The following is a 27,306-nucleotide window of genomic DNA, read 5'->3' on the forward strand; positions in this document are numbered from 1 at the left end:
AATCAACTCCACCTCCGTGCCTACCAATGCTTTGGGGTTTATCTGATGCAAGATGGAATGTAACACACATACACACACACTCACACAAACACACACACAGACACACAAACACACCAGCCATTTCATAGACACCCGCAAGAAACCAAGGCCATTGAAGTACGTTCTTTCATAGAAAACAAGAAAAAAACATCACAAACAACAGGAGTGTTAACAGAGAAAGAAAGAGAGACTCTTATCAAAGAGTAAAATGAAGAACCACCTCACTGGCAATAACATCGTACATTGTGGTTTCTTTTGCATTGTGATACAAAGCTGTCCAAACTTCGTCTCCGACTCTGCCAAGCCGCTCAACTTCCTCTCTGGATAGAAGTCCCTGGCTTCTATCCATGGCAAACAAACCTTTTCTCCCTATAGAGAGATATAAATACGCTCAAAGCTCTCTGCAGCCTACAGCTTTAGTGAGAGAGTCTAGCGGGGTCGGAAAGTGCAGTGGTGAGCCGATGGGTCAGAGGTGAACGTTTATGGCGGTCCATATTAGTAGCACGACAAGTATTATATACCATATTAGTAGCACGACAAGCCGCAGTCGTTGATGGCAGTGACATCCATCCGTTCACTGCTTCCTTAATCAACCAAAACAAAGGTTCTGGGTTTGAACCCCAGGCAATGCTCCATCCGTTAAGTCTACCTAGGTATCCTTGAGCAGGAATCATTGAACCCCTACCTGCTCCTTAATGACATGTATTTAACAACTTAATGTTCGTTCAATCCACAATTGGCTTGTTTTTTTTGACAGATGTGTATTACATTTACATTTAGGGCATTTAGCATACACTTTTCTCCAAAGCGACTTACAAGTACATTTGTCAGAAGAAAGAGAAACGACGATATAAATCGCTGTCGGTACAGTAAGGATGTTTATAGAAACATCACACAGCACTCACAATTGCTAGGCTAGGCTATTACAGTTACTAAAACTCTAGAATACTCTACAGTTAGTGATACTGTTACTATTACAGACGTAACAGTAACACGGTAGACAGGTACATGACAGTTACTAATACTCTATTACTTCTACAGACGTAACAGTAACACGGTGGACGGTGGACGGTGGACACAACCCAACACGACATGAACTTCCACAGCCCCCTCCTGGTTAGTTTGGTGAGCGCTGCTCCTCCTCCTCCTCCTCCTCCTCCTCCTCTGCTACTCACCGGTCATGAAGTCGGTGTCGGGGGCCAGCAGCGAGTCGCTGAGGAAGGAGCCCCTGAGCGAGGCTCTCCCCATCAGGCCCGTGTCCTCCTCCATCATGCCCAGCCCCTGGTCCACCAGCTCCTCCAAGTGGGTGCCGCCCTGTGACACCATCTCCACACCACCACCGCGTTCTGTGTAGTGGGTGTGTGTGTATGTGTCTGTGGGTGTGTATGGGTGTGGGTGTGTGTGTTGAAGATTGACCCAACACTAATTACGCGGACACTCTGTGGTAAGATAAGTCAACTCCCATCATCCCCCCCCACTTCCCTCCTCCTCCTCCTCCTCCTCCCCCCTTTGGTGAAGTCCTCCTCTCAGCCCTCCTCCTCTCCAGGGAGGAGTGCACTAGGTGCAGGGAAGTGGACGGGTGGGGGGGGGGGGGGGTGTGGGTGAGTGATGTCACCGAGCAAGTAGATTAAGGGCCCTGGTAAACCAGCTGAGGCCATTGGATTGAAACGGGGGAGGAGGGGGGAGGAGAGGGGAGGAGTGGGAGGAGTATAATCTGCTGGGTTTGTTTCTGGGTGTGTGTGTGTGTGTGTGTGTGTGTGCATGTGTGTCTGTGTGTGTGTGTGTGTGTGTGTGTGTATCTGTGTGTGTAGCGTTGGTGCCAAGGCTAGGCTAGGTTAATGCGTATAATGTGGTGAGGTTCCTGTAGCTGTGATGTCTTTCGTTATAATAATACAAGTGGTACACCTGTTAGGAGGCAAGCTGAACGCTGAAATGTTAAGTTGATGATAACCTTTAAAAAACTAACAAACCCAAAGAAATACAAGAGGGAATTATGGCATTTGCATGTCGTGCCTTAGACATTTACCCACACACACACACACACACATACTCGCACAGGCACACACACACACACACGCTCGCACAGGCACACACACGCACACACACACACACACACGCAGGCACACACACGCTCGCACAGGCACACACACACACACACACACACGCAGGCACACACACACGCTCACACAGGCACACACGCTCGCGCACAGCCACACAACTGCACACAGAATTGAATAGGAAAAACAAACAAACCACCCATACACAGAAACACACGCACGCACACACACACACACACACACACACACACACACACACGCAGTGTCCCCCGGTGCATGCTGGGAGGCGGAGATTATGGTACACAATTTGATTAATTACGGTGGTCCGAGGGACATAAGCCGGACGTGATAATGAGAGCAGCAGATGAAGACGAGAGGACCAGATGAAAAGCCAGTTAGTGTGTCATCTCCCAGGGTCTTCCCCGGTGTAAGCTGGCTTTCTGTCTAGTGTGCAACCCCCCCACCCCCCGCCGCCCCACACACACACACACACCCCACCCCACCCCCCCCCCCCCCCTCGCCAGATGCCTGCTGTTTGGTGAAGGAAACTGCTTCCTCATCATCGACCCAAAACAGGAAGTCCACTCTGCTGGGCGCTGGTCTTTTCTTGTGCGCTCGTCTTTCTGCGGTGCCTCCGTCGCTGTTGGTGCATGCAGTGAGTGAGTGGTAGACGCGCTGGCTCATCCCCCATCTTCTTACCCCCCAAGGGTGACAGCGGCGTTCAAACCTCCTAGCACCTTCTAGAGAGGGTTCTATAGCCCTGCCAGAGCACTGGCGCACGCGCGTGTGTGTGTGTGTCTGTGTGTGTGTGTGTGTGTGTGTGCGTGTGTGTGTGTGATTCATGCTATTCTATCTATAGAGCGAACTGGATGCCAAATGAGCAAATGTGTTATCCAATGGCTGTCCTCGGTAAGGCTCCTTGACTGTCTCATTGGCTGTGTCCTTGACATAGCACAGTGCTAAGTCATGATTGAGATGGCTACAGCTTACAGGCTATTGTTATCCCAGCCTAGCCGAGCATAATGGCTTTCTGTGGACTGTGTGAAGGCCTGGCCTTGTGCCGTGTGTGTGTGTGTGTTCGGTGTGTGTGTGTGTGTGTGTGTGTGTGTGTGTGTGTGTGTGTGTGACTACAATGGATGACCCCCATTGTACAATGGATGACCCCATGTCCTTAATGATCTGAGAGGACCACACAGCACACCTGAGTAGAATGGTTCATATGGGAGATCAAAAGAGTGGGAGGAGCTTGGCAGTGGAGGCTTGAAACGCTAACGGTGGATGATGTCTTGTTGGCGCCCCCTTGTGGAAGGGATGTCCTTTTACGCCAGTCATTTACCATTCATATCACTGACAAATGATCTTTAAACGTATCCGTTTATCAGTAATGACTATGTCATGCATAGTAGGATAAAAGTTTATAAGGTGAGTGTGTTCAACTTTTATTTATACAAGCGTGTGCAACATAAACCCTTGTGATTACAAGGGATGGAACGGATATTATGTTTGTGTAATTATTGATAATTACAAAACCAAATGTCAAAACTAATGCCAAAGTTTTAGCGTTAGCCCAACTGTTTAGTGGGTCATTAACGCAATTACTAAATTCTCAGCGACAATTAGAAGGAAAACAACAACACCGATTTTTTTCACAAAGGACTTTGACTTTATAAATATTCTTTCAATGGAACAATAAATCAGCAGGGATGTCATAATTCATAAAAAGAATTCAAGATATTTTTAGAGAGCATGACAAAGTGACAATAATTTGATACACATATGTTTCTCTACTCCAAAAATATCTAAATTTTAATTATTCCTTCCCGCTCCCGCCCTCCCCCTCCAAATATATCAAAATAGCCTATATGTTGACAATAAACATCAATACAGATAACAAAGAAGAATCTCATGGGGTTGGCTTGGTTTTGCATTTAAATTCATGGGGCAGCCATCATCTTTTCTTTTCCTGTGTAACATCAACTGAAGTCAACAGTTGACCTCTGTCACTATGGAAACCCTGCACACACAGAAAAGGGCTCCAGTCAGAGGCTGGGCTGCCCTGGTACTAAAGTAAGGATATACAAGTGCACTAGGCGGGGATTCAAAATAAATTAAATTAAAGTTCAACAATAACAATTAAATTGACCAGCTTAACTTCCTAGAAGCGCTTTATTTTCATTAAGAGTTATGTTATGTAATCTTCACTGCTGCGCTCCCCTCGGCGGCCATGAAATTAGTCGACAAGGAGACAGGAAGCAGATGCTGCCGTAAGAGCAGAGACGTCACCAGGGGACAAGTTCTGCAGAACTCGGATTCCCGCCCTCTAGCGGTCAAACAATGTAAATGCACGTCTGGGAGGAAGGCAACTGTGGCCATCCGAACTGGATGTCAGAAATAGGCATGTGTAATAGTCGTGTTAATGGATGGACTACGTTTCAACCCAGCCCAATGGACTCACAAACATTATCAAGTGAATAAACTGAATAATTGTGACTTTTGTTAACAGGAGAGGACACTGTACAGCCGTTGGCCAACCAACCCTGATCCGAGACCAGTCTTGGTTTGCAGAAAGGTAACACTTGTATCTAGACCGGGGCCTGGGGCCGTCTCCTACCTGTCTCAGGTGTGGAGGATACCCTCTCCCCTGATTGGACAAAGAGATGACAGCTCATCTGACCCTGTTAAAATGTCCAAACGTCTGAGTCTAGGGTCCAGGCATTTTTACAAAATGAGCCCGTCCCTATGGGTTGGTCCGTTATTCCTGTGTGGATCATAATTCGGGTTAGAAGATGGCTTCTGAATTTGTATCTGGGATTTCTCCTGCCCGATCCTGTGTGAAAGGTGTGCTTTGGTCTGTTTTCCACCCATGATACCTAGTCTTGTCTGATAAAAAGTACTAAAATGTACACCACTAGCAATCGCCACTGCATTATTTAATCTCAAAATTCATAAATAAGATATAAACAGATGTCTTTTTTTTTTCATACCCGGTCACAAAGTTCTTAAAAATTCCTCAATTCAACACAATATTTTCCAAATAAGTTAAATGTATATCTTAGCATATTCTAATCGTTTACTCGGTTTAAATATGTTTTTTTTCCTCAAGTTTAAATATAATTAACACACATCTTGCAAAAAAATATGACACTGTGCATTGGGTGCCTGTTTGTTAAAGGACTGCACAGTGGTAAATGTACACTTCATGTAAAGACCGCCTTCTGTCACACCTCTCCCCTCCGCCATCAGAGGTCAAAGGTCAGGGTTCAGGGTTCAACAAGCACAACCCAAAGTGTTTTCCTTATAGTTAAGCATTACTTTGCTGAAGGATCAGGTCAAATCACAGACTACCTGCATGATTTTAGACTCAAAACGGACCCAAAATTAAATAAAAGAAATCACTTCCCCCCCCCCCCCCCCCGCAATTAGTTAGGTAGATTTTTCGAAAAATACTAACTTTAAAAAATATATTGCAAAGCCATCTTAGTAAATCGACATAATAAAATATTTGCAAGGAGACGTTTTAAAGTAAGAGAATATATTCTTATACATTAATTCTCTCAAGAATCAGGGCGTTAAATAACGGGGGGGGAGTGCAGTCACGTCGTTTTCAAATATAGCCTTCCTGTCACTGCGGTCGTACGTCTGGTTCGAATGTGATCCAATGAAGCAGAGGATGGCTTTTAAAGATATTCACAACTAAGCAGCTAAATATTTACGCATACTCCATTCATAATGTAATAAAAACACATACAAAAAGGCAATGCGAGCATGTCGGTTATATCTCACCACATCTCAATATTACATTAAGGACTTGCTCGCTCTCGTTCACCCTCTCCCTTTCCCTCTCTCTCACACACACACACACACACACACACACACATAAATACACATGCACACACACATGAACACACACAACATACACAACACACAGGCCAATGTGTTTCTATGCTGTTCAACTGTTTGAGCTTCATGTGCTTACTATTCGAATCAACAAAGTGTTGCGTTTTGTTTCAGTTTGTTTTATCAGTTATGTGCTTGAAGCTCCGTCTGGCTTTATGTGGTTTTTTCTGCGTGTGTGTGTGTGTGTGTGTGTGGGTGAGTGACGATAAATCGCTACGGAAACAGGTTACCGCCAGGTGTAATCACGACCACAACCCCGCAACCCGCTGAACCTCGTCGCCGTAGTAACGCAGAGCTACGTGACTTTCTCCTGGCCTTACAATCGAAAACCCATGACAATGTTTGTCACAAAACAGTTCACACCTACCGCTCGCGCCCACACACACGCACACACACACACACACACGCGCCTTCACACACACACACACACACACACACATACACACACGCGCCTTCACACACACACACACACACACACACACATACACAAGCGCCTACACACACGCACACACACACGCACGCACGCACACTCAGTGATTGTGATTACACAACAGGGTGGAGACTGCGCTCGCTCATTGTTGTTAATAATATAAACCTTCATCTGAGCAGCACTGTCAGCGCGCACATTACGGACCCTCCTGTTCGCCGTCTAACGATCAATACCAATCACACAGACATCAATAACACACTGTATTACCCCCACCGCCCCCCACCCCCCCCCTCCCCCCTACTCACCCTCCCACCTCACCCCACCCCCACCCCCGCAGCCGTTTTGTCTCAGAGTGACAGATTAAGGCGCGGGGGAGGGGGGGGGGGGAAATATGTTGTAACGCAAGCGCTAACATCGTAATGAAGGAATGGATTAGTGCAATATAGCGAGGGAAAGAGTGTGTGGGGAGACAGGAGGAACACGTGGGCGGGGAGAAGCTCTGTTTGAGTCTGACATCCTTTGGTTTGTCTTGGGGTTGGAGATTAGTTTAGCTTTAGGTTAGCTCTGTAGTCCGAGGACAACGTGGGTAGTAATTATAATATAAAAAGGTAGCTTTGAATTTTTTTTTTTTAGCCCAGACGGAAAATAACTGACGCTGGGACGTTAGCCCGGGTTTAGCTTTCGCTAGATAGCCCTCGTCAGTCCAGCTTCAGATGATCGAGGCCAAGTCGCGGCTTGTTTCCCCTGCTGGCGGATGAGCAATGAGTCTCCAGTGATCACATCATCAACCACATCTGTCAGCCATCAGGACAGCCTCCAAAGCCATGTCAAGTGAGTGTGTTGATATTTGTATATATCTACAGATATAGATCTGTAGGTCGATCTTTCTCCGTTTTTGTGGTCATTTGTAGGACTGGCAATCCAGGCTGTGGTCTAATAGTCAAAAGTAATTACATCCTATGTCCTTTTCTAATCTCTTTTCCTTGACCGTGATGGAAAGCGTCATGAGGTCAAGGAAAGAATGGGAAGAAAAATTCTCAGCACAATAAGGACTTAGATCCCAATTAGTATCATTATATGACCATGTTAATAGTTTGATTCACAACTGGTGTGTCTCTTCAAATGTTCCTACCACAAGGTATTGTGGGACGGCATTATCTCCTTTCCTTTTCTAAAGGCCAGTCCAGTGTACCCAAGGCTAAAGGAGACAAGGAAGGAAGCATCAAAGCACCTTTTCCTTAGCATGAACAGAACTGGAGCAGCTCTGATCACGGCTGCCTCGCGGGGTACTTCAGGGTCATCATCAAGTCAGTGACGACACCTTCCGAGAGCAAAAGAGACCGATCGGAACCAGCAGTTCCCAGACAGGCCCGGCCCCAGTCTGCCCAGTCCACCGCGTCCTGCTTCCTACCTAAGCCGTCTTGAAGCGCTACCTCGTGGCGGTCGTAAGGCAAGTCGCAGAGGACAAACTGAAGCTGGGGTAGAGAGAGCTGAACCGCCAGTCGGTGTTAAAACAAGACGGCAGAGGAGGGGCGGCGACTAAACGGCGTCTCTCTCTCTCTCCCCCTGACAAACCGGGAGGCAGAGAGCGATTCCGCCGCGTGTGGGACCTCTGTTTCCGGAGCCCTCTCTTAATCCCCCCCCCCCTCCACCAGAGTAGTTGTAGACGGTAAGACAGTGGTATTTTTTTTTCCATGAGTCACGTCGGTTCTAACAAAGAGCAACCGATGTTTGAGATCAGAAATACCGGTTTTGAATATGTGCGGAGGCGGGCGCATAGGAGAGAGGAAGCACACATAGTTCCACTTCCTCCCACTATGCTCCTGTGGTTCCATCCCACAGTGTTTCCTCGTCTGCTGCTCCCACTCGTTGGTACATAGAGAAGCTCACACACACACACACACACTCTATGTCTTTCAGTCACGCACACACGCGCACACAAACACACGCACATACACATACACAGACACACACACAAACACCAAAGACAAAGCTCTCACTCTGGGTTACAGACCTGCTCTCTATGGACTGCGTTAGTGCTACAAGTGTGATCCTGAAGTAGTGACTGAGAGAGAGGAAGGACACTGTACAGTACGACCTTGTTTGGATTCTTCACTATGTCCGGTTTGCGGTTCTACCGCGGTGGGGCCCCTGATACTGGCCGGGCCTCACTCTGGTATCGCCTCAGCACTCAAAAGCCAGCCGACTAGCGCTAAGCTAGCCGCCGGTGTGCTCTGGGGGGCACGGAGAGGAAGCTAAGCTAAGAGTTAGCCATGAATGCTTCTTGTTTGTTCCGCCGGGAGCAATGGACAGAAACGATTCATGATGTGAGACGAGGGGACCTCTAGTTGTTGCGGGCCCCCCCCCCCCCCCCCCCCCGCGAAGACAGTGAAAGCTGATCTCATTTCTGGGAAAAAAATACGGAAAGTTGTTCTGACTTCGATTCTTCCTAGTTCCTGCAAATGGGAATAAAAGCAGTGGCGTTCCCTCGGTTCCCCCCCCCCCCCCCTGGGTCTGCCGGGGTCTAAAGGGAGCCCACGATGATAACGAACCCCCTTTTCACAAAACGCTTTTCTGTCTCTCCGTGTCTGTCTTTCTTTTCTGTCTCTCTCAAAAACCAAAAACCAAAACCAGTCTTCCTGACCCGTCCTCAATTTCCCACCAGTCCTCATGAACCCCCCCCCTCCCCTCCCCTGGTATCAAAAACATGGGGGTCTTCAGTCCAGTCCTTCCTCTCCCCTTCCCTCCCCCCTGATCTGGACAGGGTGGGTGAGGGGGGGGAGGCGGGACAGGGGGAGGAGTCACAGGGGGAGGAGTCACGGAGCGGTGATGGTAGTGGCGGCCCCTACTGGAGGTTCTTCAGGATGCGTCCGTAGCGGAAGTCGTAGACGTGGCGGCAGAGATAGACCAGCTGGGGGTCCACGTCGCTGGGCACGCAGCGGTGCGAGGGGGGGGCGAAGTCGGCGCAGCACGGGACCACCACGCCGCCGCCGCCGCCACCGCCGCCGCCGCCGGGGGCCACGCCCTCCGACCGCCGCTTCAACAAGGCACAGAATCTGTTGGGGAGAGCGGAGGTACACACACACACACACACATACACACAGGCAGGCATACATACACACACACACACACACACAGGCATACATGCAGGAATACAGGCAGGCATACACACACACACACACACACACACACACACACACAGGCATACACACACACATACACACACAGGCATACACGCACACACCCGCGCGCACGCACAAGCACACACACGCACACACAGGCATACACACACAGGTATACACAGACAAACATGCATAGACATACAAGGACATACATACAGAGTCATACACAGAAACACACACACATGGACAGGGACAAACACAAGGACATACACACAGAGGCGAACACACACACACACACACACACACACACACACACACAACGTCCTTTGTCAATAAAGATCAAAGGCAGAACACTTGGCACCTTCTATTTGTCTATGTGATGGAATCAAAGCATGACAAGAAATTGCCATGTTTTTTTTTCTTGTTTTTTTTTTCAAATCTCCTCAAATAAATACAAAAGTGGGAGGAATTGATTTCCACGCAGCCCGCCGCGAGCAAGCCTCCATGACCCCGGCATTCCTCCCTACTTATCTCCCGTCGCAGAACCACCAGCGTGTTCTATCCTCAGCCCTCCACACACACACACACACACACACACACACACTCCCGGGGAAGTGTTAATTGCAGCATCGGCGCTGAATCAATTTCAGGACAAATCCCCGCTAACAATGGGGCGAGGGGAGTTAAGAGGAGGGGCGGGGACCGACCGCATACGTGTCTCTGTATGTGTGTGTGTGTATGCCTGCCTGTATGCCTGTGTGTGTGTGTGTGTGTGTGTGTGTGTGTGTGTGTGTGTGTGAATCTGTGTGCGGTCTGTGAAAAAAAGGCTTGCTTCCCGTAAAGGGGTGTGTGTATGTGTGTGTGTGTGAGTGAGTGTGTGTGTGCACACGGGTGTGTGTTTCTGTGTGTGTCTCTGTGTGTGGTCTGTGTGTGTGATTGTGTCTTTCTCTGTGTTTCTGTGTGTGTGTTTGTGTGTGTTTGTATGTATGTATGTATGTGTGTGTATGCTTGTGCGTGCATATGTATGCGTCTCTGTGCCTGCGTGTGAGTGCGTGTGGGTCTGTGTGTGTTCGTGCCTGTGCGCATGTGTGCGCGCGTGTGCATGTGCGTGCGGTACCTTACCTACAGTACTGGGCGAGAGGGAGAACGTAGCATCGGTCTTCGATGCAGGCCACACTGTTCTCGTCCTGATGGCGCGAGGCGAAAATCTCCTTCTAAAAAAAGGCAAACACAGCAGTCACATCCATGCAAGCGCAGCAGTCCAAGAAGCTACAACTGCAGGCCCTGAACCGGCCTAATGTGATTCATCAGCGAAACCTTATTACCCCTGTCTGCCTCTGACAACAAAAGGGAGATATATTATGCTTTTGTTACGTGTAAACTGGAGCCATCATAAGGAAATAAGCCATGTTGTTTGCATGGACTTCTCCGCCAGTGATATCCCATTGCCTTCATATTCGTACACATTTTCAATTCCTGCCGTTATGGATTATAGTGGAGAAGGGTTTCCTTTCCCCCCACTCCCCCCTAACCAGTAACAACCGGATGTCGCTCACAGAAGAAACGCCGGCCTCGGAGGCCTGGCCGTGTTAACGCATCCACAAACAAACCCGTAATCCCATCAGACAATCGTCAAACGCCGTGCTCTGTGTGTGTGTGTGTGTGTGCGAGACACAGAAAGCTGCAGAAACGGGGTTTCCATGCTACTCATGTTGTCGTGGAAACCACCCCCTTAGAAGACGAATGTTAAATGACAGTTGTGACCGCGATTTGTCTGCTCCGTTTGCGGATATGTTGTGAAATCCCAACATTTATTTGCGATATCCGCACAAAGAAGGGCAATTCCCCCGCCCGCTTGGTTTATTCATCCACTGAACCTCGATTTCATATTCTATTTCCCAACCAGCCAGCCTGCTCACGATTTCATCTCAATTATGTTTCCTGCAGCCGTTTCCCCCTCGGAGAATGATAAAGGGAAATGATACGGTGGGGGAGAGTTTAGCGGCACCAGAGGAGTTGGGACCAAACCACAGGGGCTAATTAGGAGGGGCGTCTGCCGGAGACAGACTGCAGCCCCACCTCACAGTGAGCGCTGGGGTCTCTCCCTCCCTGCGTGTGCTCCGGTCGGTAGTACCAGAACAGGCTCATCATCAGCTCTCCTGCGGGGGGGAGGGGGGGGGGGGAAGAGGGACACGTGGTTTAACGGGCCTGCGTGCACACACACATGCAGACACACACACACACACACACACACACACACGCACACAAACGCGGGCACACACAAAGGAACGCGCACGCACACACGCACACATGTACGCTCGCACGCACGCGCACACACACGCACGGAAGTACGTACGCACGCACGCACGCATGCACACAAGACACCCACACGCACAAACACACGTACGCAGGCAAGCAAGCACACACACGCACGTACACACGCACATACACACACACACACACACAACTCATCAAATCCATCCGTCCGTCCGTCCATCATCTGTTAACGTCGTGCAGCCGCCCACTTATTTCTCTTCGTAAACCAAATCGTCAAATCCATCCATCTCCCCCGTCCTCCTGCTGTCCGTCACGCACTCATCCGCGCATCCTTCCCTCCGTCCGTCAATCCATCCGTCATCCCGTCTCGTAACCCATTCATCCTTCCATTTGTGTCCATTACATCTCCACTCCTATAACAGCCAGTCCATCTGTCGGTTCGTCCGCTTCTCCATCATCCACCCCCACTACCTGTCCATCCGTCTGTCCACCAACACCTCCATTTATTATCTCCACTAACACCACCCATCCATCCATCCACACCTCCTTCTATTGCATCCCCACTCGTGCCGTCCGTCCGTCCGTCCCCCTCCTCCTCCCTCCTACCCGTTTTGGGGTCTTCCCAGAGCGCCGATATCTTGGCGACGTAGGGCAGGGACTTCTTCCTGGGGCCCGACCTCAGCAGCACCGTGTCGCGGACGTGGATCACCTCCCCGTCCCGCTCCACGCCGTCGTAGCACTGGCGCGGGGCCGTCTCCTCGTCACCCTGCAGCGTTTACACACACAAGCGTTATTCATCCCCCCCCCAAAGGACCCTCCCAGACGGGTCGACTGTGTTCAGGGTTTAGGCGGTAATCCCTCTCACCGCTAAAGAGGTTTTACGCGGGAGTCATTTAGCAGATGCCTTCATCCAAACACTACATACAGTACGTACGTCCTGGCACTTAATGTTCGCGCTTATTGTACGTCGTACGTCCTGGCACTTCGTGTACACACTTATTGTATGTCGTACGTCCTTGCACCTAAAAATAATACTAAGCATTGTGTAGCGTCTTATCCTTATCCATAATTGTTTCTTCTTGACAAATGTACTTCGTGTAAGTCGCTGTGGATAAAAGCGTCTGCTAATCGCCCCTAAACGTAAATGTAAACGCACAACTGAAGCGGGGGGGGGACAATCAAAGCGTGGAAACATCAAACGGATCGCGGGATAAGAAATCATGTCAGATCCCGCTCCCGCCTTCCTCGGGGGGGGGGGGGACAAACAAAAAAAAAAGACACCACATAAACCGTCGCTCCTACCGCGATGAAGACCTCCCTCTCCACGGGCTCGCCCACCGGCCGCCAGCCGTTGGTGGCGCGGCGCCGGCTGACCCTCTTCTGCCGGGCTGCGCCGACGGGGCCCGGGGCCCCGGGGGGGGGCGCGGCCTGTTTCTGGGTCAGCCGGGCGCGGCCCGAGGAGGAGAGCGGGGAGGCGGCGGCCGCCGAGGAGGAGGAGGACTTGGCGGTGGCCTGGGGGCACTCCTTGGCCAGCTTCAGGCGGGCCGGCGGCTGGTCCCTCCCGGGCAGCAGGGTCGGCAGGTGGGGCTTGGCCGGGGTGGTGGAGGAGGGCGCGCTGGGCAGGGGGCAGCTGGAGAGGGGCAGGCTGGGGGCGAGGTCCTGAGGAGGGGAGTAGCCCTCTGGTGGGGGGAGGGGGGGGGGGGGTGGGTGGAGACGACAAGGGAGAGTGACTTCACAGCGATTGCAGCGTGTGAGCCCTGGAAAGCTCCCCCCCCCCGTCTATCCGCCTAGAATTTCCGCCCGCACATTCCCCATGTGGATCTGCCTTAATACGGCTTTGGATAAAAGTGCGTCTCACCCCGGGCTCTTAGAAGGAATAAATCCACGGTTATGAGAAGGAACCTCATCAAGACACATCTAAGTCTTAGCCCCCCCCCCCCCCGGGCTAATACTCGCAGCCCTGGAAGAGGAGCTGCCAAGCACAACAGAATGGGCCAACCTTTGAGCCCTGAGAGACAGTTACAGTCGGACCGCAACTCACTAACCCGCCCTTAAAGTGGTCCCTCTATACTTTTTATTATATTTCAAACAAAAGCAATTTAAACAGGGAAATTACGAGAGCTGCTACAAGCCTTAGTTCAAAGTCTCGGTTCAATCTGAGAGTCAAAGTGTCACAAGGAAAGCGTTCTTATTTAACGCTCAGCGGACATCCCCTTATCCAGTCAGACCAGCCGTGGCAGATTGTTAACACCAGTTAACGGTTCTGGGTGGACTTTATATCAAACCGACCGTCCCGGCAAGCACTACAACTTGTCCTGTGCATCCAAGATGCATCTTTTAGAAGAAGATCTCGTCGATTCAATATTGCTGAAGACAAACCAGGGCTCATCCGTTGCTGCCATCAATGCACATCTAAATACATCAGACTCATTTCCATTCACCTCTATCCCTCTCTCTCTCTCTCTCTCTCTCTCTCTCTCTCTCACCTGTCTTGATGCTGTGCGTGCACCCCGTGCACCCGGTACTGAAAGAGCACCCCCTGCTGGCGACGGGCGACATGGCGCGGTAGGCGTAGCCGCTGATCCGACAGGCCTCGTTGTAGCAGGGCGAGCCCACCGGCCCGCAGCACGCCGGGTGGGCCTGCAGCCCGGCGGGGGGCGCGTGCCCCGCCCGCGGCCCCCCCAGCAGCTTGGACCGGCCCACCCGGTTGGGGCACAGCGACGAGGGGGCAAAGTTCAGGGGTCGGGCGGCGGCGGCGGCGGCGGCCAGGGCGGCCGACGGGGTTCCAGTGTGTGTGGGGTGGGCTATGTGCACGTAGTAGCTGGAGAAGCAGTGCTCGGCCGTGCACAGGCACGGGTGCGGGCTGAGGGTCAGCGCCGCGTGGGGGTGGGGGTGGGGGTGGGCGTGGGCGTGGGCGAGCGTGGGCGCGGCCACCAGGCACTCCCGCTTCACGGGGGCCAGGGCGGGGCTCAGCGGCCGGGCGTCGGGGTCGCCGTAGGCCTGCTGGCCCAGGAAGAAGGCCAGGCGGTGGCAGTACTCCACCGAGCCCTCGGGCGGGCAGCAGTAGTACGGGCTGAGCTCCGTCTCCTCCTGCTCCTCCTTCACGCTCTTCAGCTGGAAGCCCAGCATGCCGCGCTGCGGGTAGCCCGCCTCGGCTAGCTTGTGGTTGCAGCCGCCGTTCTCCCACTCCACCTTGGGCTCAAAGTCCGCCTTGTCCTGGCAGGCGGCGGCGGCGGCGGCGGCAGCGGCGGCGGCGTCGTCCTTGTCCGTCTGGGCCGCGCCTTTCCTCCCCTTGGTCCTCTGCGAGCGCCCCTTCGCTTTGAGTTTGACGCGGGTCTGCGGCTTTGGGACGGCGGCGGCCGTCACCGCGGCCTTAGAGTCCGTGGTGACGGTCGCCGTGGGAACAGCCTTCGCCCTCTGCTTACTGGTGGCCGACGTGCTGGTCATCTTCAGCAGAGCCGCGGCGGTGAGGCCGGCGAGGCGTCTGGGCGCCGGGGCGTCCAGGCTCGCCTGACTGACGCACCCCGTCAAATCCCCCCGGTTTGCTTTGGTCTTCTTCTTGCCCCGCTTGGAGCCTCGTCCCGGATCAGGCTTCGCCAGAGTAAGGGCTTTAGTGACGCCGCTTTGGGAGGAGTTAAGACCTCCGGCAGCCCCGCTCCACGCCGGATTAGCATCCAGAGGACCCCTCTCGCTCGCGAGCTCCTCGTGGTGTCTCTTGGCCTGCTTGGCCGGTGGCTGGTGTTGGTCGGAGCCCCTGTCAAGCAGGAGGCTGTTCACCGCCTCGGCGTTCAGCGAGGCTAACCGGCGCTTGCGCGGCTCCGGAAGGTACGCCACGTCCTCCCCTCTCGGGGCACTTGGCTTTGATTTGGTTTTGGATGTCGCCTTTGTCTCTTTCCGTCTGCCCCGTTTGTCCTTCCGGGATTTTGATTTGCGGGACAGCTTTCGGCGGCCGTCGTTCCTCGTCATCGTCTCCGCGGAGTCGGAGTCCTCCTGCTCCGGTGGGCCGTCGTCGTCTACGCGCGTCAGGAGGACATGGCAGTTGAGGCCCTCCTCGTCCGAGCCGGCGGTCCTCCCCCGCAGCGGGTAGGACTTCCTGTCCCGCTTCTTCTCGCGTCGCTTCCGGTGCGTCTTTCGGACGGCGCCGGACTTCTTGCGTCTCCCCCCCGTTCCGGTTGCTCTCTTGGCCTCGTCCTTCCTGTGACTAATGATCTGGCCTATCTTCTTGGTCCTGCCGAATCGCAGCAAGCGCTGAGGCCAGGCCACATCCATATTGTCCCCATTCGGCCCCTGGGAGCTATTGTCCCGTCGCGCTGTGCCGCGGCTCTGCCTGGTGGAAGCCTTTTTCCTGGTGTGAGTCATTACATGCTTCCCAACGGGGCCTGAAGAGAGATCACATGAAGGTGGGTCAATTCCATGGTTTTTCCCCCCTAGTTTTATCATATCTTCAAGACACAGTGCATATGGAAAATAATGAAGCGCTGGTCTTTCAGCTTTTCAGAATTACATAAAAAGCAGAAGGGAAGAAAAAACTAAAAGGCATGCTTCCCTTAAAGGGGTGTGTGTGTGTGTGTGTGTGTGTGTGTGTGTGTGTCCGTTTGTATGGCTGGAGACAGTTGTGAGTTCTGTTGAGGTTTAGAGATTAGTGTTTCTCACACTATCACGCTGCGTGCAAACCTAGCATGGCGGTGATAACCAATAGCAGTTGGTTTCTCAGCGACAGTTGCCAATAGAAGTTCCATATAGTTTATTCCAGCCAATAGGATTGTTAGACCTGTTAGTATTTTTTTATTATTATTATCGTGTTATTTATTGATTATGAACCTTTTTTTAAATTATGGTGTTATTGATAATAATTGGGTGACATTCGATTGGTTGAGCAAATAAGAAGATGCAGTTGAGAATGAAGGCAAAAGTACAAAGATAGGCCTCTGTAAGCGCTAAAATGAGTGTCCTTAAGCGCTTTAGGGCCTAAACATAGAGCGAACATGAACTTCAAATAGTCTGAGTCTGTACTGAATCAGCACATTTAGGGCAGTCAGGCGAGTAGGCACAAAAATATATCAGCAGGAGTAAAGTGTTACGGACTAACATCCTTCACTTTGAAAAAGGCTGGATTTGAAACGAGGCTGGAGAGAGAAAAAAAGAATAGAGGCTTTTAATCTGCGAAGGCCATGCTGGACTGTTATCGACTGAAGTCCATGCACAGGAATACACGCGGACACAAACAGCACGCGGGCGACCTTAAGGGGAAAACAAGCCTGACCTTAGATGGAAGACAAGCTATGGTTGATATCACACTTAAAGACCCAGCGAGGAGCGGTGCAGTGTTTACGCGGCATGTCAATTGAATCTGATGCCGCTACATTATATGACAACACAAATGAGACCATTAGCTCTGATAGGGTCGATTACTGTTAAAATGATGTAATGAAACCTGACGATGCAATTTACTAGATAGCGACGAGAAAAAGGACAAAGAGGCCTGGAAAAACATCGCTATAATTACAGCTGCATTAGCGGATCGCCAAACAGCTGGCTTAGCGAAAACCATCGTTATCGCACACTTTTTACCCGCTCGTCTCTAGAAAAGTGACTTGTTTAAGCTTAAGGCTGCTTTGGAAAATCCCAATGATTTAGTAAAATACAGTGTATGACACTCTGCCAACAAACACAAGATTAAGACAAATCATTGAGAATTTACCCTCCATTATTACAGTGATGTTCTGCTTCTTTAACAAGATTGTCTTGCTGTTACAATAGCTTACAAAAGTAGTAGTATTAGATTGTATTACTGTTACAATAGCATACAAAAGTAGTTGTATTAGGTATAAAACCAATATGGTAGGCAAAAAAAAAAAGGAATAAATCTTTCTTCATATTCATAGTCATTCCTACGACTTGATGTATCAGTAATTACGTGCCAAAGAGTCTTAAGACAAATTTCAAACGTGGTGTGACAGTTTGTCTACGGCGCCGTTCTTGAAGCTACTCAGCCAGCCCCAATGTTGTCGGGTGTTGGCAGGCAATTCATTGTCCGGGTTTTTTTTTGTCATATTTATAGAAATCTTCCTTACATCCCGACAGCAATCAATAGACAAATGCTCTGACAAAACAACACAAAAATCTGTATCTGTGGCTGTTGCAGGCCTGTAGAAAGCCTGTCTACTCTACTTCTTTCAGCCTCAACGAAACGATTAGATTGCGTGTCTATGCGTATACCCTGCCTACCTGCGCTCACTCTGCCTGCTCACTCATTGTGCGTGAACAGAGTCTTCCACGAGGCTAGGCTAACCTATTGCTGAAGCTAGCATGCTAGCAAGCTAGTAGCGTGTTTTGGGGGTGTGGCTTTGGAGGGAGATATGATGGGAGGTGTGGGATTTTCTTCTGGTGATTACTTTCAAAATCTAGCCAACTCTGGCTGGTTTCAACCACTCACCTACCCTGGCTTTAATAATGAGAAAAACCTATGTTATTGATTGTGTAAAACAGAAGAAACAGTCAATGGAACCTAAAGGATGGGAAGGCGGACAAATGCAGAAAAAAATAATTAGCTGGCACTCATATTTTTTTTTTATGTTACATTGTTATAGCACTGTAGGAGGCCATTTATGTTGGAACGCACCAGCACCCTCCTGGAATCAGCGACCACACTTAAACCTCCCTGCGCTCCCTGTGTACATCAGTAGTGTCCATGTGCACTACACATCAGCACTGCGCACACACACACACATCAACATAATGCACCTCACACACACCTCAGCACCGCTGGTGGAAGGAAAAGCGTAGGGGGGGGAAACACTGTGGCTTGTCCGCCTGACTAGGAGTAAGTATTGCAAAGTGTCCTCTCTGGCTATAGTGCACATTCACCAAAATAAACATTCTGGTTCTGCTCTTCAGTCGTCAAACGATCAATGCGTGCCATTGAGTTTGAACCTGGCTGTACAATCTACAGCCAGGCTAAAATGCACACCCGAAGAAGCCTGTTTACTATATAAATGAAAGATGTGTATATATTTAGATTGTTTTAGGACATAGTTAGGTACTGGGTGTCCCAAGGAGGATAAATGTATTCGCAAGTACGTAAGACGCGAGACACATAAATGACGCATAAAGGCCGACTACACCCCTCTCTAATTTCTTTGCTGCTGATGGTAAAACGGCCGTGGATATATCCATAAGGAGAAGCTGATTTACAGGGTCTCAACGTGAGCACACTGTGTTATTGTAGCATAGGCTACAATAACACAGTGTGATCGTGTGATGTAGGTTCATGAATGCCATGCAAAACATATCGTACACTACACACACCCATGGACAGATTGAACACAATAATACGACATGGTAATAGTTTAATGTTGGAGTCTTATATAGGTTAGGATAAGGATTTGGTAGCATATTAAAATGCTGTGAAAAAAAAATACTTTGGGATTTGTCTCTGAAACGTAGCAATTAAATCAACCCTTATGTGAAGTCAATTTATGTGCCAAGATACTTTTTTAAGGATGTATCCCAGATCATTTTCTTCTATATCCACTGCTTTCTATTCAGAGGTGTAGTCCTACACTAGGAAAACAAACTGGCCCATTCGTCATCCGCTTTGAGGAGGTCAACATTGAACAAACAATACTTTTTCTTCTTTGAATAAACATCATCAAATTTGACACAGATCAAAATACCCAGCATCAAATGAATGGTTTTAATTTATCAAACGGGTGGGGCCGCAATGAGCCTATATAACTTTATATTATCAATAAGTCTAACCCAAAATTCGGACATTTATAAAATAAAATAAAACAAAACGACTGCATGGGTTCAACGTCTAAAGTCAATGGGATGAATGCTTAGCAACCCTACCAACCCCAGAGAGGTCTGTGTAAAGGGGGTTCAAAGAGAACACTAGTGACTATAAAACACTAAGAGAGTTGAGGGCAATTAATTGCACATTCGCGGGTCCAAACTCAATGGCGCCGCCCTTCTGCGCTAATTGGTCCAGAAATCCTTTTTTTATAATCGACGAGAGGTGGGCTGGGAGGATGACGTGCTTTCCAATATCTGATTGTTATTGTGAGTCTCAACTGTGCTACTTTGAGTAAATGTGGATAATTGTTAAAAACGACACTTGCACAACACATAATTGAGATAGCGACGCCACATAATGACAAACCAAGGCATGAGTTGATAGCCTGCAAACAACCCACACAACACAATGAGGGGCCAGTTATACATAGAAACCACGAGTCTTCCCTTATGACTTGAAAGCGGTAGGCATATAGATTCAAGAATTGCGACCGTTAATCCGGATGAGCAATCATTACAACAGGCATGCTTATATGTACCCAATTACCCATAATCATATATCCACTTAGTTTCCGCCAATTGTCAGATAGACCACCGTGCAGAGTCAAACCCCCTCACACTGGCTCCGGCAAATCAATTTCCCATCAGTGCGTCCCCCGACCCCCTATGATCAACCGATCAGCACCTGTACATTGTAATTAACAGCGTATAGGCTCCTCTGCTAAACGTCCCTCTCCAAAGTTCACGGTGGGCCGTCATGCATGGCAAGGTAGCCCATTTCGAGTGGACATAGAGTATTATTTTACATTTTTCCACATTTCGGTCGGTTGACATGCTGCTACAACGCGAGGCGTTGGCTTGTTTAGGGTTTCATCAAGAGAGATAAGTCCGCAAGAATCCCAAACAACGTCCAGCCAGCCACTTCTACACACCCAATCCACATGCACATGTTCACCCCTCCATACATCCAGCACCCCGGGTACGGATCAATGTACCAGCCCCGTCCGATCGACAGCCTCCCAGTGAGGACCTCGACGGCCGAGGACTACAGTAGGCTACAGGGATGGGATACAGGGCTGCTTGACGTATAGCCTGTCATCTGAAGTAGCCAGCGAACCTCTCAATATGCACTCACACACACAAGCCAAAACAAGAGTACTCACACACAACCCATGACCAGATCGTCAACACACATAAAAACCCATGTCCGATCACTTTCGGGAACCAGTGGCTATTTCCACGCCAAGCCAGTCAGCCCCGGTCCATCCGCGAGGTAACACGGCACGTAGCGAGCAATCGCTTCTTCTAGTATGTATGTGTGTGTGTGTGTGTGTGTGTGTGTGTGTGTGTGTGTGTGCGTGTTTGTGTATGCGTGCGTAAGCTGTGTGTGTGTGTGTGTGTGTGTGTGTGTGTGTGTGTGTGTGTGTGTGTGTGTGTGTGTGTGTGTGTGTGTGTGTGTGTGTGTGTGTGTGTGTACACGGTGGAAGGGATTCGCCGAGGCGAAAATAAAGGTTCCCTTGCACTCTTCAGCGGACGATGTCGGAGCACACAACTTCAAACACAAAAAACCACCACCCCCACACACACACAGCCCCCCTGTAATCAACGTCGCATGAGAACAATTTGAAGGTTACAACTCACACTGGCCGACACGCCGAGGCTCCGGAATGAATCGTCGAAATGGGAGCTGGAGTGGTGTTGATGGCAGAGCGCCGTAGTCCTACTGGGGGAGAGAGAGCTGGGGAGTGGAGGACGGTGGCTGCGCGATGTGCTCTCTCTCTCGCTCTCTCTCTCTCTCGCTCTCTCTCTCCCTCCCTCTCTCGCTCTCCCTCGCTCTCTCTCTTCCTGGTTCGGCTCCACCACCACCCGATTTGCAGAAAAACTTAATCTTAACCGATTGCTTTGCCGACCAGCCTCGCCGAGAGCGCCGTCCTTCCTCCTCCCCACGACGAGGAAAAACACCCAAGTGTTTATTCTGAATATTAAAAAAAAAAAAAAAAAAAAACTAAATTAATCCGCTGTCTGTCTACGCGAAGTCGCACCACCTATTAACTTAGACCCTGCTAGATGAGTGGGCTACGTGGGTTCAAATATGCGATGTTGCACCCCCACACCCCCACCACCTCAGATTCACCCTGTCATTTGTCGTGACCGAACCAACAGTCGGCCGTCCGACTGTTGCACGCACGTCGGGAGGGATAAACATGAGGAAAGAGGGAGGGGGGAACACACCAACCAGTGAACGTGTGATAAATGCCAGCACTAATTCTTCCCTGTACAAAGTTATGGAAAGACAGACGTATGGCACGATCACAAAATAACAATGTTTTCTATCAAGGAGGCCTAAACATTTAGGCCGCCTACTCATATTTTGAAACGTTTTTATACAAACAAATTAACCTTTAATTTCAGGATGTTTACTTCATTGTTATTTATAGAAATGGGAACTATGCAATTATGCTTTGCTGCTTTGCTGCAGCTTTGGGGACAATATTATCATTGTTTTTGAAGGACGACTTATCTTATTTGAGTTATTTCTAAATAGCCGTTCACATATTCACATCACCCTTTGAGACACGTCTTGCTTTAAGACTTTACATGATAGCTGAAAAAACATCATATACAATCAAATGATGGATTGATTCACAATCAATCCATTGATTCACAATCAATCCATCAATAATCTTCAGTGGGTGAACTGGTTCTGCTCTTTGGACAGACATGACCATATAGTCCCTCATAAGAAATGCAAATAATATCCTACGGTGACTGTTACCCAAATCTAATATTAACCCCAACATATACTCATTTTAAAATCCTGTTATGAAATGTCATATTTCCATTTTTGCAAGAATGTACGTCAACGTTATGCTTGGGCAGCATCCAACACTGATAAACCAGCCTCATGCGTGCATTGAGCATTACGCGCAATCAATGCCGAATGGAAGAGGTGGCTGGAGCAAGACGTTTTATTTTAAGCTCCTGGTTCATACATTTCCAAGAGCCCCTTGACTTGTAAAAAAAGAGAATTCCAGGAATCCATAAAGGTCCTTTGATACATGTCGAAGCCCCCCATACTCCAATATCGCCACATAACTCTAAAACAAACAAGGGCTTTAACTATTGTGGACCCCACCAAGCTCCTAATACAGGCTGTCCTCCAAACAGCTACCCCTGATTCTAGGAGATATCTCCACAGGGTTAAAATAAAGACATTCAAAAATATTTTGCAATTAGACTTAAGAAAGGGATTAAAGAAATAATTTACTGAGAGCCCTGCTCTCTTGGTATTCGAATTCTCTCTGTGTATCAGTCTCGACTTAATTATGAGTTTCTGTCATTAACAGCCGCACACTCTTGCAAGGACAAGAGTCTGTTTAAAGAACTATAGAGAGAGTAGAGGAGGGAAAAGGTGAACGACCAGCGCCCATCGATAATTGAATGTTTCACATAGGCGAGGGCAAAGCACAAAGAGCCACTGTCACAGTGTATTTATCCCGGGTTCGGGGAGGGCTGGCCGTTCCTGTGTGGAGCCTCACGGAGTTGTTCAATAACAAACGCTCACCCTCTGCTCTGCAAGGATCCAGCCCCCTGATTTATGTTTAATCTGTGTGGCTTGAACTTTGGCTTGTTCAGAATGGCCAATGGGGGTGAGGTTTCAAGATGAATCTGAAGGAGCCGTCTGCGTCTATCCCCTCGCCGGGCCAAAGTGAATAGATGGAGAGGCTGCCGCGGGTTTATTTTGGAGATTCAACAATTGCAAATGAAAGCTTGACGCCAACACAAAGTCTGACTGTTGCCTTTGGGCAGGCGTTGACAGTTCTGTTCTGTTCAAGACAAGACTTTCTTAATTTTTCCTTCCTCTGACTAAAAATCAACAACATAGTATTTGGAAGGGCTGTTACACGGGTGAGAAGCTGTGGCTAATGATGCATTGGCATGGGCGACGAAATGACAGTTTTGCATCAAGCAAACACGTCCTCCTGTTTTCTGAATAACAAGGTATATTCTCATACATAGAAAATACATGTTATGAATCCCTAACAATCTGCTGCCACCTTATAATTACACGTTTGCTATAATTATTACACAGCATGCAAATGTTTATCAATGAGCGCCCGCAGCCTGGAGTGAAAGGGGATAGATAGTCTTGTGGGGTTATTCAAGAACCTTGTACGCTCACATGAGAAACACAGGAGTGTCACTGACCACCCAGATGTGTGATGGATAGATCTGCCTCGCAGTGGCAACAGTCCACAGGGAGGGCTTTGAGGGCTTTAGAACTTATATAAATGTAAATTTTCAGTATTGTGGTCAAAGGCTACGCTAATGACGCGCTTCTGTTTTCTGATACAATATATGGAAATAAATATGATAATCTGCATAACTGTCACGATAAAGTAATAAAGCAAGCCGTGTATTTTATGGATGGAGATCATTTGATGCTGTCGTGCTGTTCTGTGGAGGTAGAGGTAATGAGTTACTAAGTAGGCACAGGCGATGCTATTAAACAGGAAAGATATTTTTAAAAACATGCAACGCAAACCATTTATGACTAACTGCCGGCTTTCTTCTCTCCGTAATGTCTTAACCATGAGGCAAATCCGTGATAAGAAAAGGTGTAAATCCTGACACCTTACCAGCCATAGTTAGCATTTTATTAACTAGTTCTCACAAAGTGTACCATATAAAACATTGGATCAAACCAAAGACAAATACCACGGCTGGACCGGCTCACTCAACAGAAGGAACGGAGAAGAGATTAATGTTCAACTAGAATAACGTGTCAAAAAGCTTTCTTCTGCTTGATTCGTTCAGGCTTAAGATAGCGACAGGCAGTCACACACAGCCAACAAGTCATTAGCAGGGCGTTAAGTCATCGTATTAGAGTTGTTGTACATTGTTACAGCATGGAAATTATGAATATTAATGATACCGGCACTGAATGTTAATAAGAGTGTTATTCATAGATCCTTACCTGGACACTATAGCCACACCAAACCCTTAACTTAATCTCCCAAGAGAATACTTACTACGAGAATACTCAAATTTAACACAAAAACCTGATCATTATCTAAACTAATGCTTTCATATTTCCATTCTAACCAGCCGCACAATGAAATTTCAAACTGATGAAGAACCACTTATTTTTGGGACACTACTTGATTAATATTTCCACGACACAAACCATAAACCTAAACCATGTGTGGGCCCATACCTAAACCTAAACATTTCTCACTTTTTTGCCTAACCATCAAGTCAAAATCGTAACCCTAATAATCTTAACCATCCTCCTTCCTTTGAGGGAGGGAGGAGTTTGCGACGGCCAATCCCAGCCCCTAGTGTAAAGGCTGAAAGACGAAGCCATGCCCGAAGTACTGTGAGAAGCAGCTCTTCCGTTGGCCCCTCGACTTGTTTGCCATCCATCCCAAACACAAAAGGAAATACATTCCTTCCACATTAAGTGAAGCTCTCAACAACCACCCGGGCTTCCTCCAATGCAAAAACAAACACTCTGCCTCTGATGACCACTTTATGAATCGGTCATAATGTGTAACAACCCCGACAGCTTGACAGAGTATGTTAGGGAGGGGTCGACGCCAGGCCAGCCTGGACTGACAGGTTGCGCCGGTCTGAAGCGGCTTCTTCTGCTCTCCTCCCCTCTGCATCATGCCCTCTGACAGCTCGTCGCTATACGCCAAAATTAGTCTCAGGGAAAAATTATTTGACAAAAAGATACCGTGGAAGCTACAAGAGCGTCCATGTTTCTTAAAACACTATATGAATCTATAAAAAGGTTACAGCTCTACAAAGCATCTATCACCATGAACAGTTATACTAGACTACAAAGCTTCTATAAAGGCTCTATTAAAGTCTATACTTCTACAGGTCTTCCGTGGGACTTCAAACACTAGACAAGTCTGTAAAGCACATTGCTGCACATGCTTCTATGCTTTCCATGCTCTATGGAGCTGGAAGCTTCTATGACTCTACTGCAGGAAGGCTGCGTTTCTATGCTGCTATTACTATTTTGGTCCTCCTTAGCGAGACACTTTTAGCCACAGGTGAATGCAGTTGCGGAATTCAGAATTCAGCCATCTTGCTGTGGGGATGCATTCAGGTGTAGACCCTGGATGTTGAGGATCTTCTAGCTGGGGGGGGGGGGGGGGGGGGTGGTGAGGCGGGAGTCTTTCAACAGAGCATCTGTCACTAGGATGTCTATAGGCTTTGAACTTTGCGGATCGATCCTAGAATCTGTTGGCTGAGAGTCAAACACCCTCGCCCCTACATGGAAGCTTCCATAAGGCTTCTATGCCTCTTCGCTAGGTATATTTATACAAAGCTTCCAGGCCTGTGTAAAGCATATTGTTCTACAATGCCTTTGATTCTACAGACACTTCAGGATTCTACTAAGCCTAAATTCCTAGTAAAACGCATTATATAAAGCTCATGGATTTCATTACTTTACGTTTCTTTGTTTTCAAAACGTATAAGGATTTTAATTTTGTTAGTCAATACCCATAGTCAGCATTTTGTCTGTTTTATTTATTTCTGTCTAGGGTGCTTTTTCGGATCCTTTCAGAAGTAGGTTAACACATTATCTTCTGACAGTTTCATGACTAGGCGGATTATAGTCTCCCTCTCCAAGTCTTCCTACAGATTTTTTGGTATCATGTAACTGACCAACGATGACTCAAGCTCCAGGACTCCCACACGCGTTCATCCTCACATGGTGGTGTGACGAGTCATTTCACAACATTAGATCCATATTCACCATGACCCCCAGACAGCATTTCTACTCATATTGAATAGGACTATTAATAGATAGGACATTTCACCATTGCTAGAACGGGTTGTTGTGAGGAAATGTTTGAGGCATAGGCCTGAAATAAAAAAAAACGTAGGGTAATTTCTCATTAATGTTAATATCAAAACATAATGAAAGCAACCATAATGATTTTATATTTGTTTTATCTCTCTCTCTCTCTCTCTCTCTCTCTCACACACACACACACACACACACACACACACACACACACACACACACACACACCAAGTTAGGACCCCTCCAACACTGTCACCCAAACTCCGTCGATTATTATGCATAGGGATGGTGACTAAACGCCACAAGCACCATTAACCTTGCCTGAATATATCCATGAACAAAAAACAAGCATCGTTGTCTGCTACTATCCAACCTATGAGGGCGATGATCACATATCGTAAAGCTAGTATGACCATGAAGTACCACTCCCTGGGATTCTCCTTCTCATCAAGGCCATTTGCCTTTCGAAATGTCGAGGAGGAACAGCTATAGGCACCAACTTAGCCATACATTCTTTGTTTCCCCCCCAAAAAAACATCCGAGAAGGTACCTCAGTCGCATACATGGTGAGGAATGAAGATACGCAGGCGGCTGCACTTACCGTGTGTTTCTATGGCTCTATCTCTCTTAATTGGCATAGAGAAGAACCGCGGCAGGGCACCTTGCTTAACAAACGGTCGATCTAATCCATACTATTTATCCGATCCTATTGAGAGCAAAAATAAATGCCCCACTGAATCAGTTTCGAACCCAGTGCCCACCACTACCACTTCTCCAGTCAATCGTGTGTACGTCTTCGGGCGAGAGGCAATGTCGCCGATCACAGCTTTCGTGACACTCGCAACACGAGGGATACCCTGG

The 27,306-nt window shown here is 48.6% G+C and overlaps 2 protein-coding genes across 3 annotated transcripts in view; both read right to left on the minus strand.

Annotated features, from left to right (window-relative positions):
• The window catches only part of LOC311364240 (uncharacterized protein), a gene marked incomplete at both ends in the record, with an annotated part of 7,965 nt that extends 6,600 nt beyond the window's left edge, over nucleotides 1-1,365 (minus strand). Inside the window, one exon of the mRNA XM_084484241.1 lies at nucleotides 1,215-1,365. Coding sequence (XP_084340367.1) covers nucleotides 1,215-1,365 — 151 coding nt within the window. The remainder of the gene's footprint in view (nucleotides 1-1,214) is intronic.
• Nucleotides 1,366-7,491: 6,126 nt separating this feature from the next.
• Nucleotides 7,492-27,149, minus strand: LOC311363703 (uncharacterized protein). 2 transcript variants are annotated; one of them, XM_084483666.1, is made up of 7 exons: nucleotides 27,047-27,149; nucleotides 14,309-16,201; nucleotides 13,125-13,501; nucleotides 12,429-12,588; nucleotides 11,625-11,704; nucleotides 10,668-10,759; nucleotides 7,492-9,479 (listed from the first exon to the last, which is right to left on the minus strand). In XM_084483666.1, exons 1-7 carry the CDS (start codon nucleotides 27,081-27,083, stop codon nucleotides 9,269-9,271), a joined length of 2,850 nt encoding a protein of 949 aa, XP_084339792.1. In that variant the 5' UTR covers nucleotides 27,084-27,149; the 3' UTR covers nucleotides 7,492-9,268. The 2 variants fall into 2 exon arrangements, with proteins under 2 accessions (XP_084339792.1, XP_084339793.1); XM_084483667.1 differs by lacking the exon at nucleotides 27,047-27,149 and adding an exon at nucleotides 21,261-21,392.
• Nucleotides 27,150-27,306: the final 157 nt, after the last annotated feature.

This window comes from Micromesistius poutassou, assembly GCF_964030765.1.
Source record: "Micromesistius poutassou genome assembly, chromosome: 19".
Taxonomy (NCBI): domain Eukaryota; kingdom Metazoa; phylum Chordata; class Actinopteri; order Gadiformes; family Gadidae; genus Micromesistius; species Micromesistius poutassou.

What these genes read in the sequence shown, in the direction of transcription:
- LOC311363703 (XM_084483666.1), bottom strand. Translation starts at nt 27,083, where the DNA reads ATGCCAATTAAGAGAGATAGAGCCATAGAAACACACG. An exon ending in CACGCACAGCATCAAGACAG is followed by an intron (nt 13,502 to 14,308) that starts GTGAGAGAGAGA and finishes TCCCCCCACCAG; the next exon opens with AGGGCTACTCCCCTCCTCAG. An exon ending in AGAGGGAGGTCTTCATCGCG is followed by an intron (nt 12,589 to 13,124) that starts GTAGGAGCGACG and finishes TAAACGCTGCAG; the next exon opens with GGTGACGAGGAGACGGCCCC.